Raw genomic sequence first — 15,223 nt, 5'->3', positions numbered from 1 at the left:
TATATAGTGATATGGAGCATGCTGGTATAACCTGTGTATCTTCTGTATATAATTATATATGTACAGCTGGTATAAGTTATACATCTTCTTGTATATAGTGATATGGAGCATGCTGGTATAACCTGGGTATCTTCTGTATATAATTATATATGTACAGCTGGTATAAGTTATACATCTTCCTGTATATAGTGATATGGAGCATGCTGGTATAATCTGGGTATTGTCTGTATATAATTATATATGTACAGCTGGTATAAGTTATACATCTTCTTGTATATAGTGATATGGAGCATGCTGGTATAACCTGGGTATCTTCTGTATATAATTATATATGTACAGCTGGTATAAGTTATACATCTTCTTGTATATAGTGATATGGAGCATGCTGGTATAACCTGGGTATCCTCTGTATATAATGATATATGTACAGCTGGTATAAGTTATACATCTTCCTGTATATAGTGATATGGAGCATGCTGGTATAATCTGGGTATTGTCTGTATATAATTATATATGTACAGCTGGTATAAGTTATACATCTTCTTGTATATAGTGATATGGAGCATGCTGGTATAACCTGGGTATCTTCTGTATATAATTATATATGTACAGCTGGTATAAGTTATACATCTTCTTGTATATAGTGATATGGAGCATGCTGGTATAACCTGGGTATCCTCTGTATATAATGATATATGTACAGCTGGTATAAGTTATACATCTTCCTGTATATAGTGATATGGAGCATGCTGGTATAACCTGGGGATCTTCTGTATATAATTATATATGTACAGCTGGTATAAGTTATACATCTTCTTGTGTATATAGTGATATGGAGCATGCTAGTATAACCTGGGTATCTTCTGTATATAATTATATATGTACAGCTGGTATAAGTTATACATCTTCTTGTATATAGTGATATGGAGCATGCTGGTATAACCTGGGTATCCTCTGTATATAATGATATATGTACAGCTGGTATAAGTTATACATCTTCCTGTATATAGTGATATGGAGCATGCTGGTATAACCTGGGGATCTTCTGTATATAATTATATATGTACAGCTGGTATAAGTTATACATCTTCTTGTGTATATAGTGATATGGAGCATGCTAGTATAACCTGGGTATCTTCTGTATATAATTATATATGTACAGCTGGTATAAGTTATACATCTTCTTGTATATAGTGATATGGAGCATGCTGGTATAACCCGGGTATCTTCTGTATATAATTATATATGTACCGCTGGTATAAGTTATACATCTTCTTGTATATAGTGATATGGAGCATGCTGGTATAACCTGGGTATCTTCTGTATATAATTATATATGTACAGCTGGTATAAGTTATACATCTTCCTGTATATAGTGATATGGAACATGCAGGTATAACCTGGGTATCCTCTGTATATAATTATATATGTACAGCTGATATAAGTTACACATCTTCTTGTATATAGTGATATGGAGCATGCTGGTATAACCCGGGCATCTTATGTATATAATTATATATATGTACAGCTGGTATAAGTTATACATCTTCTTGTATATAGTGATATGGAGCATGCTGATATAACCTGGGTATCTTCTGTATATAATTATATATATGTACAGCTGGTATAAGTTATACATCTTCTTGTATATAGTGATATGGAGCATGCTGGTATAACCTGGGTATCTCCTGTATATAATTATATATATGTACAGTTGGTATAAGTTATACATCTTCTTGTATATAGGGATATGGAGCATGCTGGTATAACCTGGGTATCTTCTATATATAATTATATATGTACAGCTGGTATAAGTTATACATCTCCTTGTATATAGTGATATGGAGCATGCTGGTATAACCTGGGTATCTTCTATATATAATTATATATGTACAGCTGGTATAAGTTATACATCTTCTTGTATATAGTGATATGGAGCATGCTGGTATAACCCGGGCATCTTATGTATATAATTATATATGTACAGCTGGTATAAGTTATACATCTTCTTGTATATAGTGATATGGAGCATGCTGGTATAACCTGGGTATTGTATATAATTATCTATGTACAGCTGGTATAAGTTATACATCTTCCTGTATACAGTGATATGGAGCATGCTGGTATAACCTGGGTATCTTCTGTATATAATTATATATGTACAGCTGGTATAAGTTATACATCTTCCTGTATATAGTGATATGGAGCATGCTGGTATAACCTGGGTATCCTCTGTATATAATTATATATGTACAGCTTGTATAAGTTATACATCTTCTTGTATATAGTGATATGGAGCATGCTGGTATAACCTGGGTATCTTCTATATATAATTATATATGTACAGCTGGTATAAGTTATACATCTTCTTGTATATAGTGATATGGAGCATGCTGGTATAACCCGGGCATCTTATGTATATAATTATATATGTACAGCTGGTATAAGTTATACATCTTCTTGTATATAGTGATATGGAGCATGCTGGTATAACCTGGGTATCTTCTGTATATAATTATATATGTACAGCTGGTATAAGTTATACATCTTCTTGTATATAGTGATATGGAGCATGCTGGTATAACCTGGGTATCTTCTATATATAATTATATATGTACAGCTGGTATAAGTTATACATCTTCTTGTATATAGTGATATGGAGCATGCTGGTATAACCCGGGCATCTTATGTATATAATTATATATGTACAGCTGGTATAAGTTATACATCTTCTTGTATATAGTGATATGGAGCATGCTGGTATAACCTGGGTATCTTCTGTATATAATTATATATGTACAGCTGGTATAAGTTATACATCTTCCTGTATATAGTGATATGGAGTATGCTGGTATAACCTGGGTATCTTCTGTATATAATTATATATGTACAGCTGGTATAAGTTATACATCTTCTTGTGTATAGTGATATGGAGCAGGCTGGTATAACCTGGGTATCTTCTGTATATAATTATATATGTACAGCTGGTATAAGTTATACATCTTCTTGTATATAGTGATATGAAGCAGGCTGGTATAACCTGGGTATCTTCTGTATATAATTATATATGTACAGCTGGTATAAGTTATACATCTTCTTGTATATAGTGATATGGAGCATGCTGGTATAACCTGGGTATCTTCTGTATATAATTATATATGTACAGCTGGTATAAGTTATATATCTTCCTGTATATAGTGATATGGAGCATGCTGCTATAACCTGGGTATCTCCTGTTCATAATTATATATGTACAGCTGGTATAAGTTATACATCTTCCTGTATATAGTGATATGGAGCATGCTGGTATAACCTGGGTATCTTCTATATATAATTATATATGTACAGCTGGTATAAGTTATACATCTTCTTGTATATAGTGATATGGAGCATGCTGGTGTAACCTGGGTATCTTCTGTATATAATTATATATGTACAGCTGCTATAAGTTATACATCTTCTTGTATATAGTGATATGGAGCATGCTAGTATAACCTGGGCAACTTCTGTATATAATTATATATGTACAGCTGGTATAAGTTATACATCTTCTTGTATATAGTGATATGGAGCATGCTGGTATAACCTGGGTATCTTCTGTATATAATTATATATTTACAGCTGGTATAAGTTATACATCTTCTTGTATATAGTGATATGGAGCATGCTGGTATAACCTGGGTATGTTCTATATATAATTATATATGTACAGCTGGTATAAGTTATACATCTTCTTGTTTATAGTGATATGGAGCATGCTGGTATAACCTGGGTATCTTCTGTATATAATTATATATGTACAGCTGGTATAAGTTATACATCTTCTTGTTTATAGTGATATGGAGCATGCTGGTATAACCTGGGTATCTTCTGTATATAATTATATATGTACAGCTGGTATAAGTTATACATCTTCCTGTATATAGTGATATGGAGCATGCTAGTATAACCTGGGTATCTTCTGTATATAATTATACATGTACAGCTGGTATAAGTAATACATCTTCTTGTATATAGTGATATGGCGCATGCTGGTATAACCTGGGTATCTCCTGTATATAATTATATATGTACAGCGGGTATAAGTTATACATCTTCTTGTATATAGTGATATGGAGCATGCTGGTATAACCTGGGTATCTCCTGTACATAATTATATATGTACAGCTGGTATAAGTTATACATCTTCTTGTATATAGTGATATGGAGCATGCTGGTATAACCTGGGTATCTCCTGTATATAATTATATATGTACAGCTGGTATAAGTTATATATCTTCTTGTATATAGTGATATGGAGCATGCTGGTGTAACCTGGGTATCTTCTGTATATAATTATATATGTACAGCTGGTATAAGTTATACATCTTCTTGTATATAGTGATATGGAGCATGCTGGTATAACCTGGGTGTCTTCTGTGTATAATTATATATGTACAGCTGATATAAGTTATACATCTTCTTGTATATAGTGATATGGAGCATGCTGGTATAACCTGGGTGTCTTCTGTGTATAATTATATATGTACAGCTGATATAAGTTATACATCTTCTTGTATATAGTGATATGGAGCATGCTGGTATAACCTGGGTATCTTCTGTATATAATTATATATGTACAGCTGGTATAAGTTATACATCTTCCTGTATATAGTGATATGGAGCTTGTGGGTATAACCTGGGTATCTTCTGTATATAATTATATATGTACAGCTGGTATAAGTTATACATCTTCTTGTATATAGTGATATGGAGCATGCTGTTATAACCTGAGTATCTCCTGTATATAATTATATATGAACAGCTGGTATAAGTTATACATCTTCTTGTATATAGTGATATGGAACATGCTGGTATAACCTGGGTATCTTCTGTATATAATTATATATGTACAGCTGGTATAAGTTATACATCTTCTTGTATATAGTGATATGGAGCATGCTGGTATAACCTGGGTATCTTCTGTATATAATTATATATGTACAGCTGGTATAAGTTATACATCTTCTTGTATATAGTGATATGGAGCATGCTGGTGTAACCTGGGTATCTTCTGTATATTATTATATATGTACAGCTGGTATAAGTTATACATCTTCTTGTATATAGTGATATGGAGCATGCTGGTATAACCTGGGTATCTTCTGTATATAATTATATATGTACAGCTGGTATAAGTTATACATCATCTTGTATATAGTGATATGGAGCATGCTGGTATAACCTGGGTATCTTCTGTATATAATTATATATGTACAGCGGGTATAAGTTATACATCTTCTTGTATACAGTGATATGGAGCATGCTGGTATAACCTGGGTATCTCCTGTATATAATTATATATGTACAGCTGGTATGAGTTATATATCTTCTTGTATATAGTGATATGGAGCATGCTGGTATAACCTGGGTATCTTCTGTATATAATTATATATGTACAGTTGGTATAAGTTATATATCTTCTTGTATATAGTGATATGGAGCATGCTGGTATAACCTGGGTATCTTCTGTATATAATTATATATGTACAGCTGGTATAAGTTATATATCTTCTTGTATATAGTGATATGGAGCATGCTGGTGTAACCTGGGTATCTTCTGTATATAATTATATATGTACAGCTGGTATAAGTTATACATCATCTTGTATATAGTGATATGGAGCATGCTGGTATAACCTGGGTATCTTCTGTATATAATTATATATGTACAGCTGGTATAAGTTATATATCTTCTTGTATATAGTGATATGGTCATGCTGGTATAACCTGGGTATCTTCTGTATATAATTATATATGTACAGCTGGTATAAGTTATACATCCTCTTGTATATAGTGATATGGAGCATGCTGGTATAACCTGGGTATCTTCTGTATATAATTATATATGTACTGCTGGTATAAGTTATACATCTTCCTGTATATAGTGATATGGAGCATGCTGGTATAACCTGGGTATCTTATGTATATGATTATATATGTACAGCTGGTATAAGTGATACATATTCCTGTATATAGTGATATGGTGCATGCTGGTATAACCTGGGTATATTCTGTATATAATTATATATGTACAGCTGGTATAAGTTATACATCTTCTTGTATATAGTGATATGGAGCATGCTGGTATAACCTAGGTATCTTCTGTATATAATTATATATGTATAGCTGGTATAAGTTATACATCTTCTTGTATATAGTGATATGGAGGACGCTGGTATAACCTGGGTATCTTATGTATATGATTATATATGTACAGCTAGTATAAGTGATACATCTTCTTGTATATAGTGATATGGAGCATGCTGGTATAACCTGGGTATATCCTGTATATAATTATATATGTACAGCTGGTATAAGTTATACATCTTCTTGTATATAGTGATATGGAGCATGCTGGTATAACCTGGGTATCTCCTGTATATAATTCTATATGTGCGGCTGGTATAACCTGGGTATCTCCTGTATATAATTCTAGATGTGCGGCTGGTATAACCTGGGTATCTCCTGTATATAATTCTAGATGTGCGGCTGGTATAACCTGGGTATCTCCTGTATATAATTCTAGATGTGCGGCTGGTATAACCTGGGTATCTCCTGTATATAATTCTAGATGTGCGGCTGGTATAACCTGGGTATCTCCTGTATATAATTCTAGATGTGCGGCTGGTATATAATTCTAGATGTGCGGCTGGTATAACCTGGGTATCTCCTGTATATAATTCTAGATGTGCGGCTGGTATAACCTGGGTATCTCCTGTATATAATTCTATATGTGCGGCTGGTATAACCTGGGTATCTCCTGTATATAATTCTAGATGTGCGGCTGGTATAACCTGGGTATCTCCTGTATTTAATTCTATATGTGCGGCTGGTATAACCTGGGTATCTCTTGTATATAATTCTATATGTGCGGCTGGTATAACCTGGGTATCTCCTGTATTTAATTCTATATGTGCGGCTGGTATAACCTGGGTATCTCCTGTATATAATTCTAGATGTGCGGCTGGTATAACCTGGGTATCTCCTGTATATAATTCTATATGTGCGGCTGGTATAACCTGGGTATCTCTTGTATATAATTCTATATGTGCGGCTGGTATAACCTGGGTATCTCCTGTATTTAATTCTATATGTGCGGCTGGTATAACCTGGGTATCTCCTGTATATAATTCTAGATGTGCGGCTGGTATAACCTGGGTATCTCCTGTATATAATTCTATATGTGCGGCTGGTATATCAGTGTTCGGTGCCGTGTTGATCCTCGGGGTTAGTTTTCTGCTCGTTTCGTTCTGTCAGATATTTCTAGATAAACACAGATGTCGATCTCGTCTTTGCGGCGCGTGGCGTGTTTTCTTGTCGTGTTTTCTCGTATTGGGATCGCTCCGGCTCTGAATTCCCGGTATAAATCGAGGTCACTTTCAATCGCAGCTTGTCATATAAATAACATGATTGATGTGTTGCAGCCGGGGATAGAAGATGTTGGTTCTTTATTGTGCGGCGGCCGCGCCGTGTCTGGTTGGAGTAGTTGAGCGGTTACGTGGCACTCCGCAGCGCGGTTATATCCCGGGGGCTCAGTAAGTGACATCTGCTGCTCGTGCGATGTCCTGACTGGTGAAGTGCGGAGCCTCTTGTTGTGTTTGGCACAATATTGCCACTATTTTTTTCTGTTCTTAAAATATCTCACCGTACGTGGGCACAGTATGGCGATAATAAATATGGCGGTATGCGAGGACTGTATGGCGGCGTGCGAGGACTGTATGGCGGCGCGCGAGGACTGTATGGCGGCGCGCGAGGACTGTATGGCGGCGCGCGAGGACTGTATGGCGGCGCGCGAGGACTGTATGGCGGCGCGCGAGGACTGTATGGCGGCGCGCGAGGACTGTATGGCGGCGCGCGAGGACTGTATGGCGGCGCGCGAGGACTGTATGGCGGCGCGCGAGGACTGTATGGCGGCGCGCGAGGACTGTATGGCGGCGCGCGAGGACTGTATGGCAGTATGTATCGCTGTATAACTAAGTCTGTATAGTAATGCCAGGCCTCTGGCACTGTGTGGGCATGATTTGACTGTGGCGCTTTACAACACTCTGGCGCCAGTCATAGTACAGCACTCTGGGAATGTATGATACGCCTGGGTATGGGCACTGTTTGCCCTGTGGGGGAGATTTGTCAATACTGTCCTAAACAGGCGGAAGCTGCACAAAATGAATCACGTTGGCGCCCGCTGTTTGATAAATTTGGCGCATTTTGCTGGACACTTTTCTCTTCCTTACGCCACTTTATCGCTGGTTCACTCTACACCTACACTCGCTCCTTTTTTCTAGACACTTTTCAAAACTTTAGAGTGAGGTGTTTGGCGCTTGGCGTGTATGAATGCGTTTTTTTTGCGCAGTTTGAGCTAGAATTTTGGTGGATTTTGCTTTTAAATCTCCCCCTATGTCTCTAGGCATTGAATATACGATCTGTGCACTGTCCGGCCCCCTCTGTGGGCACTGTCCGGCCCCCTCTGTGGGCACTGTCCGGCCCCCTCTGTGGGCACTGTCCGGCCCCCTCTGTGGGCACTGTCCGGCCCCCTCTGTGGGCACTGTCCGGCCCCCTCTGTGGGCACTGTAGGGCCCCCTCTGTGGGCACTGTAGGGCCCCCTCTGTGTGCACTGTACGGCCCCCTCTGTGTGCACTGTACGGCCCCCTCTGTGGGCACTGTACGGCCCCCTCTGTGTGCACTGTACGGCCCCCTCTGTGTGCACTCTTTATCGTCACACTATATATATATATATACACAGGTCTGTTACCACGGCAGGTTATCGTCACGAGTTGTCGTCCCTCTATAGACACTCCCAGAGTAAGTGGAGACGGCGTTGAGTGTTGGGATGGAGCAGCCGGCACCTATATCCGGACCATGGAGAAGGCGCGCCGGGTCTTTACTTGTCTGTGACGTTGCTTTACAATCTACATCCAGACGTCATCTCCATAGAACGCGGAGACGCTGTGCAAATCCTTTACTTATCTGGTACTGATCCATCCGTTACATCATGATTATACTCCAATCACATCCAGAGCTGCAGTTACAAATATGCTGCTTGCTACATGTGATCTAACCGGAATGTACTGACAGCCATATGTGTTATGGGGATACTGATCCTGGAACTATTATGGGGGTACTACCTCTAATTGAGCTGATATAATGCTCAGTATCCTGGTCCACCTTCTGTAAGAGTTTGTTTCTTTGTCTTGTTCAGATTACTGTACTGTGTAAAGTAACACCACATCTCCCAAAATACAGCACAGCAGTGCATGACCTGTACAGACACTGCAGCAGTAACTTACTGTTTACCTGAGAGTTAACCGGAAACCCGTTTTGAATGCAGCTCTCGATGTGACTGGAGTATACAAGATAGGATGTAACAAAAGATCAGGACACAAGTTACACCTGTGACTAAAAGTGTAAACTGTACAAAGGTGTTTAAAGCGTCACCTTAAATAAACCAAATCCTTAATAAACCAAATCCTTAATTCGTTGACACTGAAGATTTTACAACTTCACTTCTGACGTTTCGTTACAGAAATATCCCCCCAAAAAGGACCTGGTGAGAGCAGTGTCCATCCAGACTGGCTACCTCATCCAGGGAGGGGGCTCCAACAAATGTACCCTCATCTACCTGGCCCAGGTGGACCCTAGAGGTGAGTGACACACATGACCAGCGGCAGGGGATGTTGGGAGTGATCATCTTAATAGGGGAAATGTATGTCCGGGGGCTTCCGAGGTCACTGAGGGCCACCACTGGGTCTGGGGGCCCCTATGTGAGGACATGTTCCCTTATCTCTGTTCTCTCTTCTGCAGGTTCTTTACCGAAGTGGGTCGTGAACAAGTCCTCTCAGTTTCTGGCTCCAAAGGTGAGTGATGGGCGGTGGTGATGTTGAGGTTCCGAGTTCTTGCGGGAGTCGGATTAATTTTTACATTTGGTCCTTTGGGCTTCACAGAACCACACTCGTTATTAGGACATTTAGGGAAAATAGTGCAGGGTCCCCCATTTGTCACCTCTTTGGTTAGCCAGGGCACAGAGCCGATGTGAAGGGCAACTCTTTTACACCGTTGACATGTGTACATTCTATGGATGCCCAGTTGGCGTAGTAATACTGAGTACTTGTAGTAAAAGCTGCTGGGACCCCCACCTACCCCCGATGTTATGGGACCTGTTCAGTCATAAGCCGTGTCCAAAGTCGCCAACATCCAAGTCAAGATCTCAGGCTCATCAATAGGGGAGTTGAGCAACTAAGACTCGGAAGCCGTTTTCCGATGGACCAGTCCAAACTCATTCATTATTATAGAACTTCCCTCAGTCAGATTAGACAACTTAACATTGGATAACAGTCCCAACCTACAGATCGTATTCCCGCTGACCTTATAGGATTTATTTGTCTCCATGGACACACTATTGGTCCTACTGCTCATTGTCAGTGACATGCCAGCACTGGCGCCAGGGACATAGGTAATGGGGCAGGATGGTTTGGTAGGGTATTGGGGTGGGATGGTTTGGTAGGGTATTGGGGTAAGATGTTTGGGTGTGGTATCAGGGTGGAACGGTTGGTTGGAGATTTGGGGCGGGATGGTTGGGCAATGTTTGTGATGGGATGGTTAAGTGAAGTATTGGGGTGGGCTGGTTGGATAATGCTTTGGGGTGGGATGGTTGAGTTAGGTATTGGGGCAGGATGGTTGGGTGGGGTATTGGGGCAGGATGGTTGGGTGGGGTATTGGGATGGTTGGGTGGTGCTTTGGGATGGTTGGGTGGGGTATTGGGGCGGGATGTTTGGGGTGGGATAGTTGGGTTAGGTATTGGGGTGGGATGGTTGGATAATGCTTTTGGGATGGGATAGTTGGGTGGTGCTTTGGGGTGGGATGGTTGAGTTAGGTATTGGGGCAGGATGGTTGGGTGGTGCTTTGGGATGGTTAGGTGGGGTATTGGGGCGGGATGTTTGTGGTGGGATAGTTGGGTTAGGTATCGAGGTGGGATGGTTTAGTGAAGTATTGGGTGGGATGGTTGGGTGGTGCTTTGGGGTGGGATGGTTAGGTGAGGTAGTGGGGTGAAGTATTGGTTGGGTGGGGTATTGGGATAGGATGGTTGGGTTAGGCATCGGGATGGGATGGTTGGGTAAAGTATTGGTATGGTTGAGTGAAGTATTGGGATGGGATGGTTGGGTTAAGTATTGGGTGGGATGGTTGGGTGGTGCTTTGGGGTGGGATGGTTGAGTTAGGTATTGGGGCAGGATGGTTGGGTAGGGTATTGGGGCAGGATGGTTGGGTAGGGTATTGGGGCAGGATGGTTGGGTAGGGTATTGGGGCAGGATGATTGGGTGGGGTATTGGGGCAGCATGGTTGGGTGGGGTATTGGGGCAGGATGGTTGGGTGGTGCTTTGGGATGGTTGGGTGGGGTATTGGGGTGGGATGTTTGGGGTGAGATAGTTGGGTTAGGTATTGGGGTGGGATAGTTGGATAATGCTTTTGGGATGGGATAGTTGGGTGGTGCTTTGGGGTGGGATGGTTGAGTTAGGTATTGGGGCAGGATGGTTGGGTGGGGTATTGGGGCAGGATGGTTGGGTGGTGCTTTGGGATGGTTGGGTGGGGTATTGGGGCGGGATGTTTGGGGTGGGATAGTTGGGTTAGGTATCGGGTTGGGATGGTTTAGTGAAGTATTGGGTGGGATGGTTGGGTGGTGCTTTGGGGTAGGATGGTTAGGTGAGGTAGTGGGGTGAAGTATTGGGTGGGATGGTTGGGTTAGGCATCGGGATGGGATGGTTGGGTAAAGTATTGCGATGGTTGAGTGAAGTATTGGGAGGGGATGGTTGGGTGAAGTATTGGGATTGGATGGTTGGGGGAAGTATTGGGTGGGATGGTTAGGTGAGGTAGTGGGGTGAAGTATTGGGTGGGATGGTTGGGTTAGGCATCGGGATGGGATGGTTAGGTAAAGTATTGGGATGGTTGGGTGAAGTATTGGGATTGGATGGTTGGGGGAAGTATTGGGTGGTGCTTTGGGGTGGGTTGGTTGGGTGAGGTAGTGGGGTGTGATGACTGGTTGGGTGGGGTATTGGGTGGGATGGTTGGGTGAGGTATTGGGTGGGATGGTTGGGGGAAGTATTGGGTGGGATGGTTGGGTGGTGCTTTGGGGTGGGATGGTTGGGTGAGGTAGTGAGGTGTGATGGTTGGGTGGGGTATTGGGGCGGATGTTTGGGGAGGGATAGTTGGGTTAGATATTGGGGTGGGATAGTTGGGTGAAGTATTGGGTGGGATGATTGGGTGGTGCTTTGGGGTGGGATGGTTAGGTGAGGTAGTGGAGTGAAGTATTGGGTGGGATGGTTGGGTTAGGCATCGGGATGGTTGGGTAAAGTATTGGGATAGGATGGTTGGGTGAAGTATTGGGATTGGATGATTGGGGGAAGTATTGGGTGGGATGGTTGGGGGGTGCTTTGGGGTGGGATGGTTGGGTGTGATGGTTGGGTGGGGTATTGGGGTGGGATGTTTGGGGTGGGATAGTTGGGTTAGGCATCGGGATGGGATGGTTGGGTAAAGTATTGGGATGGTTGGGTGAAGTATTGGGATTGGATGGTTGGGGGAAGTATTGGGTGGTGCTTTGGGGTGGGTTGGTTGGGTGAGGTAGTGGGGCGGGATGGTTGGGTGAGGTATTGGGTGGGATGGTTGGGGGAAGTATTGGGTGGGATGGTTGGGTGAAGTATTGGGTGGGATGGTTAGTTGGTGCTTTGGGGTGTGATGGTTGGGTGGGGTATTGGGAAGTGAAGGTTGGGTTATTTATTGGGATGGTTGGGTGGGGTATTGGGATGGTTGGGTGAAGTATTGGCTGGGATGGTTAGTTGGTGCTTTCGGGTGGGAGGGTTAGGTGAGGGAGTGGGGAGTGATGGTTGGGTGGGGTATTGGGATGGGATGGTTGGGTTAGGTATTGGGATGGTTGGGTGAAGTATCGGGTGGGATAGTTGGGTGGTGGTTTGGGGTGGGATGGTTAGGTGAGGTAGTGGGGTGAAGTGTTGGGTGGGGAATTGGGGCGTTTGGGATGGTTGGGTGGGGTATTGGTGCGGGATGGTTGGGGTATTGGGGCGGGATGGTTGGGTTAGGCATTGGGGTGGGATGGTTAGCTGAGGTATTGGGTGGTACTTTGGGGTGGGATGGTTAGGTGAGGTAGTGGGGTGAAGTATTTGGTGGGATGGTTGGGTGGGGTATTGGCATGGGATGGTTGGGTAAAGTATTGGAATGGGATGGTTGGGTGGTGCTTTGGGGTGGGATGGTTGGTTGAGGTAGTGGGGTGTGATGGTTGGGTGGGATGGTTGGGTGGGGTATTGGGTGGGGTATTGGGTGGGATGGTTAGTTGGTGCTTTGGGGTGGGATGGTTAGTTAGTGCTTTGGGGTGGGATGGTTAGTTGGTGCTTTGGGGTGGGATGGTTGGGTGAAGTATTGGGTGGGATGGTTGGGGGAAGTATTGGGTGTGATGGTTAGGTGGGGTATTGGGATGGGTTGGTTGGGTGAAGTATTGGAATGGGATGGTTGGGTGAAGTATTGGGTGGGATGGTTAGTTGGTGCTTTGGGGTGGGATGGTTAGTTAGTGCTTTCGGGTGGGATAGTTAATTGGTGCTTTGGGGTGGGATGGTTGGGTGAAGTATTGGGTGGGATGGTTGGGTGAAGTATTGGGTGGGATGGTTGGGTGAAGTATTGGAATGGGATGGTTGGGTGAAGTATTGGGTGGGATGGTTAGTTGGTGCTTTGGGGTAGTATGGTTGGGTGGGGTATTGGGTGGGATGGTTTGGAGGGGTATTGGGGTGGGATGGTTTGGTGGGGTATTGGGGTGGGATGGTTTGGTGGGGTATTGGGGTAACAGAATAGGGTCGGGTGATGGAGTTTTTATTCACTAATCTTATCTGTCACTAGGCCATGAAGAAGATGTATAAGGCCTCGGTGAAGTATCCGGACTGGAAGAAGAAGCATAACCCCCAACATAAGCCGTGGCTTTACCCTGAGCAGAGCAATCTCCCGACCATCAGCCTCTCGGAGGTGTCCGTCCAGCACGCCGACTCTCTGGAGAATATTGATGAGAGTTGTGTGGCAGAGACCAAGGATGACCGGGGGGAGGGCAGCGACGAGGACAGCGTCAACTGAGGCCACAGACCCCGGGCCAGACTCTTGATACCATTATGGGGACCCCACAGGTCCCCATCTCTATGGATGTGGAGCCAGTGAAGGACCAGGTGGGGGGAGGGGTAGTAGGTTTTAAAAGAAAAAATTGATTTTGTATCAAACCCAAAGGTGTCGGGTTGTACTTGTGTTTTGTTCCTGTGTGTCAGTAACTACTTCACTGGGAGAGCAGATGATGGGGCTCCGGATCTGGTCACATGAGTGCGTGTCGCCGTCTAACGCTGTAACGGCCGGAGAACCGGATTCTGCTGATATTTGTTTTAGGAGAATTTCATGTTTCCGTTGTCTCTTTTGTGATTGTGTTTCTGGCCGCGGCGTCTCCGAGATAACTGTGCGTCATGTAGACCGGAGAATGTACACGTGACTTCATGACGGGCAGCAGATGGCACCGGCCGCGTGGATGTGGCAGCGCCAACCGATACCTCTGGTCACCATAGAAATATTAAAAATGTATTCTTATTTAATAACGTGATTAGTTTTTTTCTTCTCTTTACCAGTCACTCTGAGAAGTAATAATGTTCCTTTGGGGGTCCAGACCTGTTGGACCTCCTCCCTAGCTGCAACACTGGGAGCCAACACAATTGCTACTGCAGCTCTGGATGCGACTAGAGTATAAGTCTCAACTAAAGAACAGCAACATGCCACTTAGCTGTCCAATTTGGCTAGCAAATAGTCACAATGTAAGGCCCCAGGGACTGTATAGGGGGGGCCTCACCCATGGAGATGCACGGTGATACTGATGACATCACTCCTCATGTGCCATACGTGGACAGGATGATGTCATGTTTTCACCTCACGTCCTGTACGTCACGTTCTGCCGGCTCACGAGTGGTTAATACTGACCTTGTGGGGAGAGGAGGAATTGCTCTTGTTATCTGGAAAGCTGTCAAACCGTTTCCATGACAACTCGCAGAATGATGTTCGTCTGATCACTTGTCTATGAGGGGAAAAGCGCCACCTCCTGGCCCTAAACTAACATAACAGGGGGGGTAATCATATCCATAATGCCAGAGAAAGACCCTCCCCAGTG

General features: G+C 43.0%; 1 protein-coding gene across 1 annotated transcript in view; it reads left to right on the top strand.

Moving 5' to 3' along the window:
* The window catches only part of STARD10 (StAR related lipid transfer domain containing 10), a 38,176-nt gene extending 23,516 nt beyond the window's left edge, over positions 1-14,660 (top strand). Inside the window, exons 4-6 of the mRNA XM_075848966.1 lie at positions 9,563-9,680; positions 9,841-9,893; positions 13,930-14,660. Of these exons, the coding sequence (XP_075705081.1) occupies positions 9,563-9,680; positions 9,841-9,893; positions 13,930-14,157 (399 nt within the window). The 3' untranslated portion in view covers positions 14,158-14,660. The remainder of the gene's footprint in view (positions 1-9,562; positions 9,681-9,840; positions 9,894-13,929) is intronic.
* Positions 14,661-15,223: the final 563 nt, after the last annotated feature.

Source organism: Rhinoderma darwinii, unplaced genomic scaffold (assembly GCF_050947455.1).
Source record: "Rhinoderma darwinii isolate aRhiDar2 unplaced genomic scaffold, aRhiDar2.hap1 Scaffold_590, whole genome shotgun sequence".
NCBI classification, from domain to species: Eukaryota; Metazoa; Chordata; class Amphibia; order Anura; family Rhinodermatidae; genus Rhinoderma; species Rhinoderma darwinii.
Note: the sequence above shows the minus strand (reverse complement) of the source record. Positions and strands in the feature narration are given on the sequence as shown.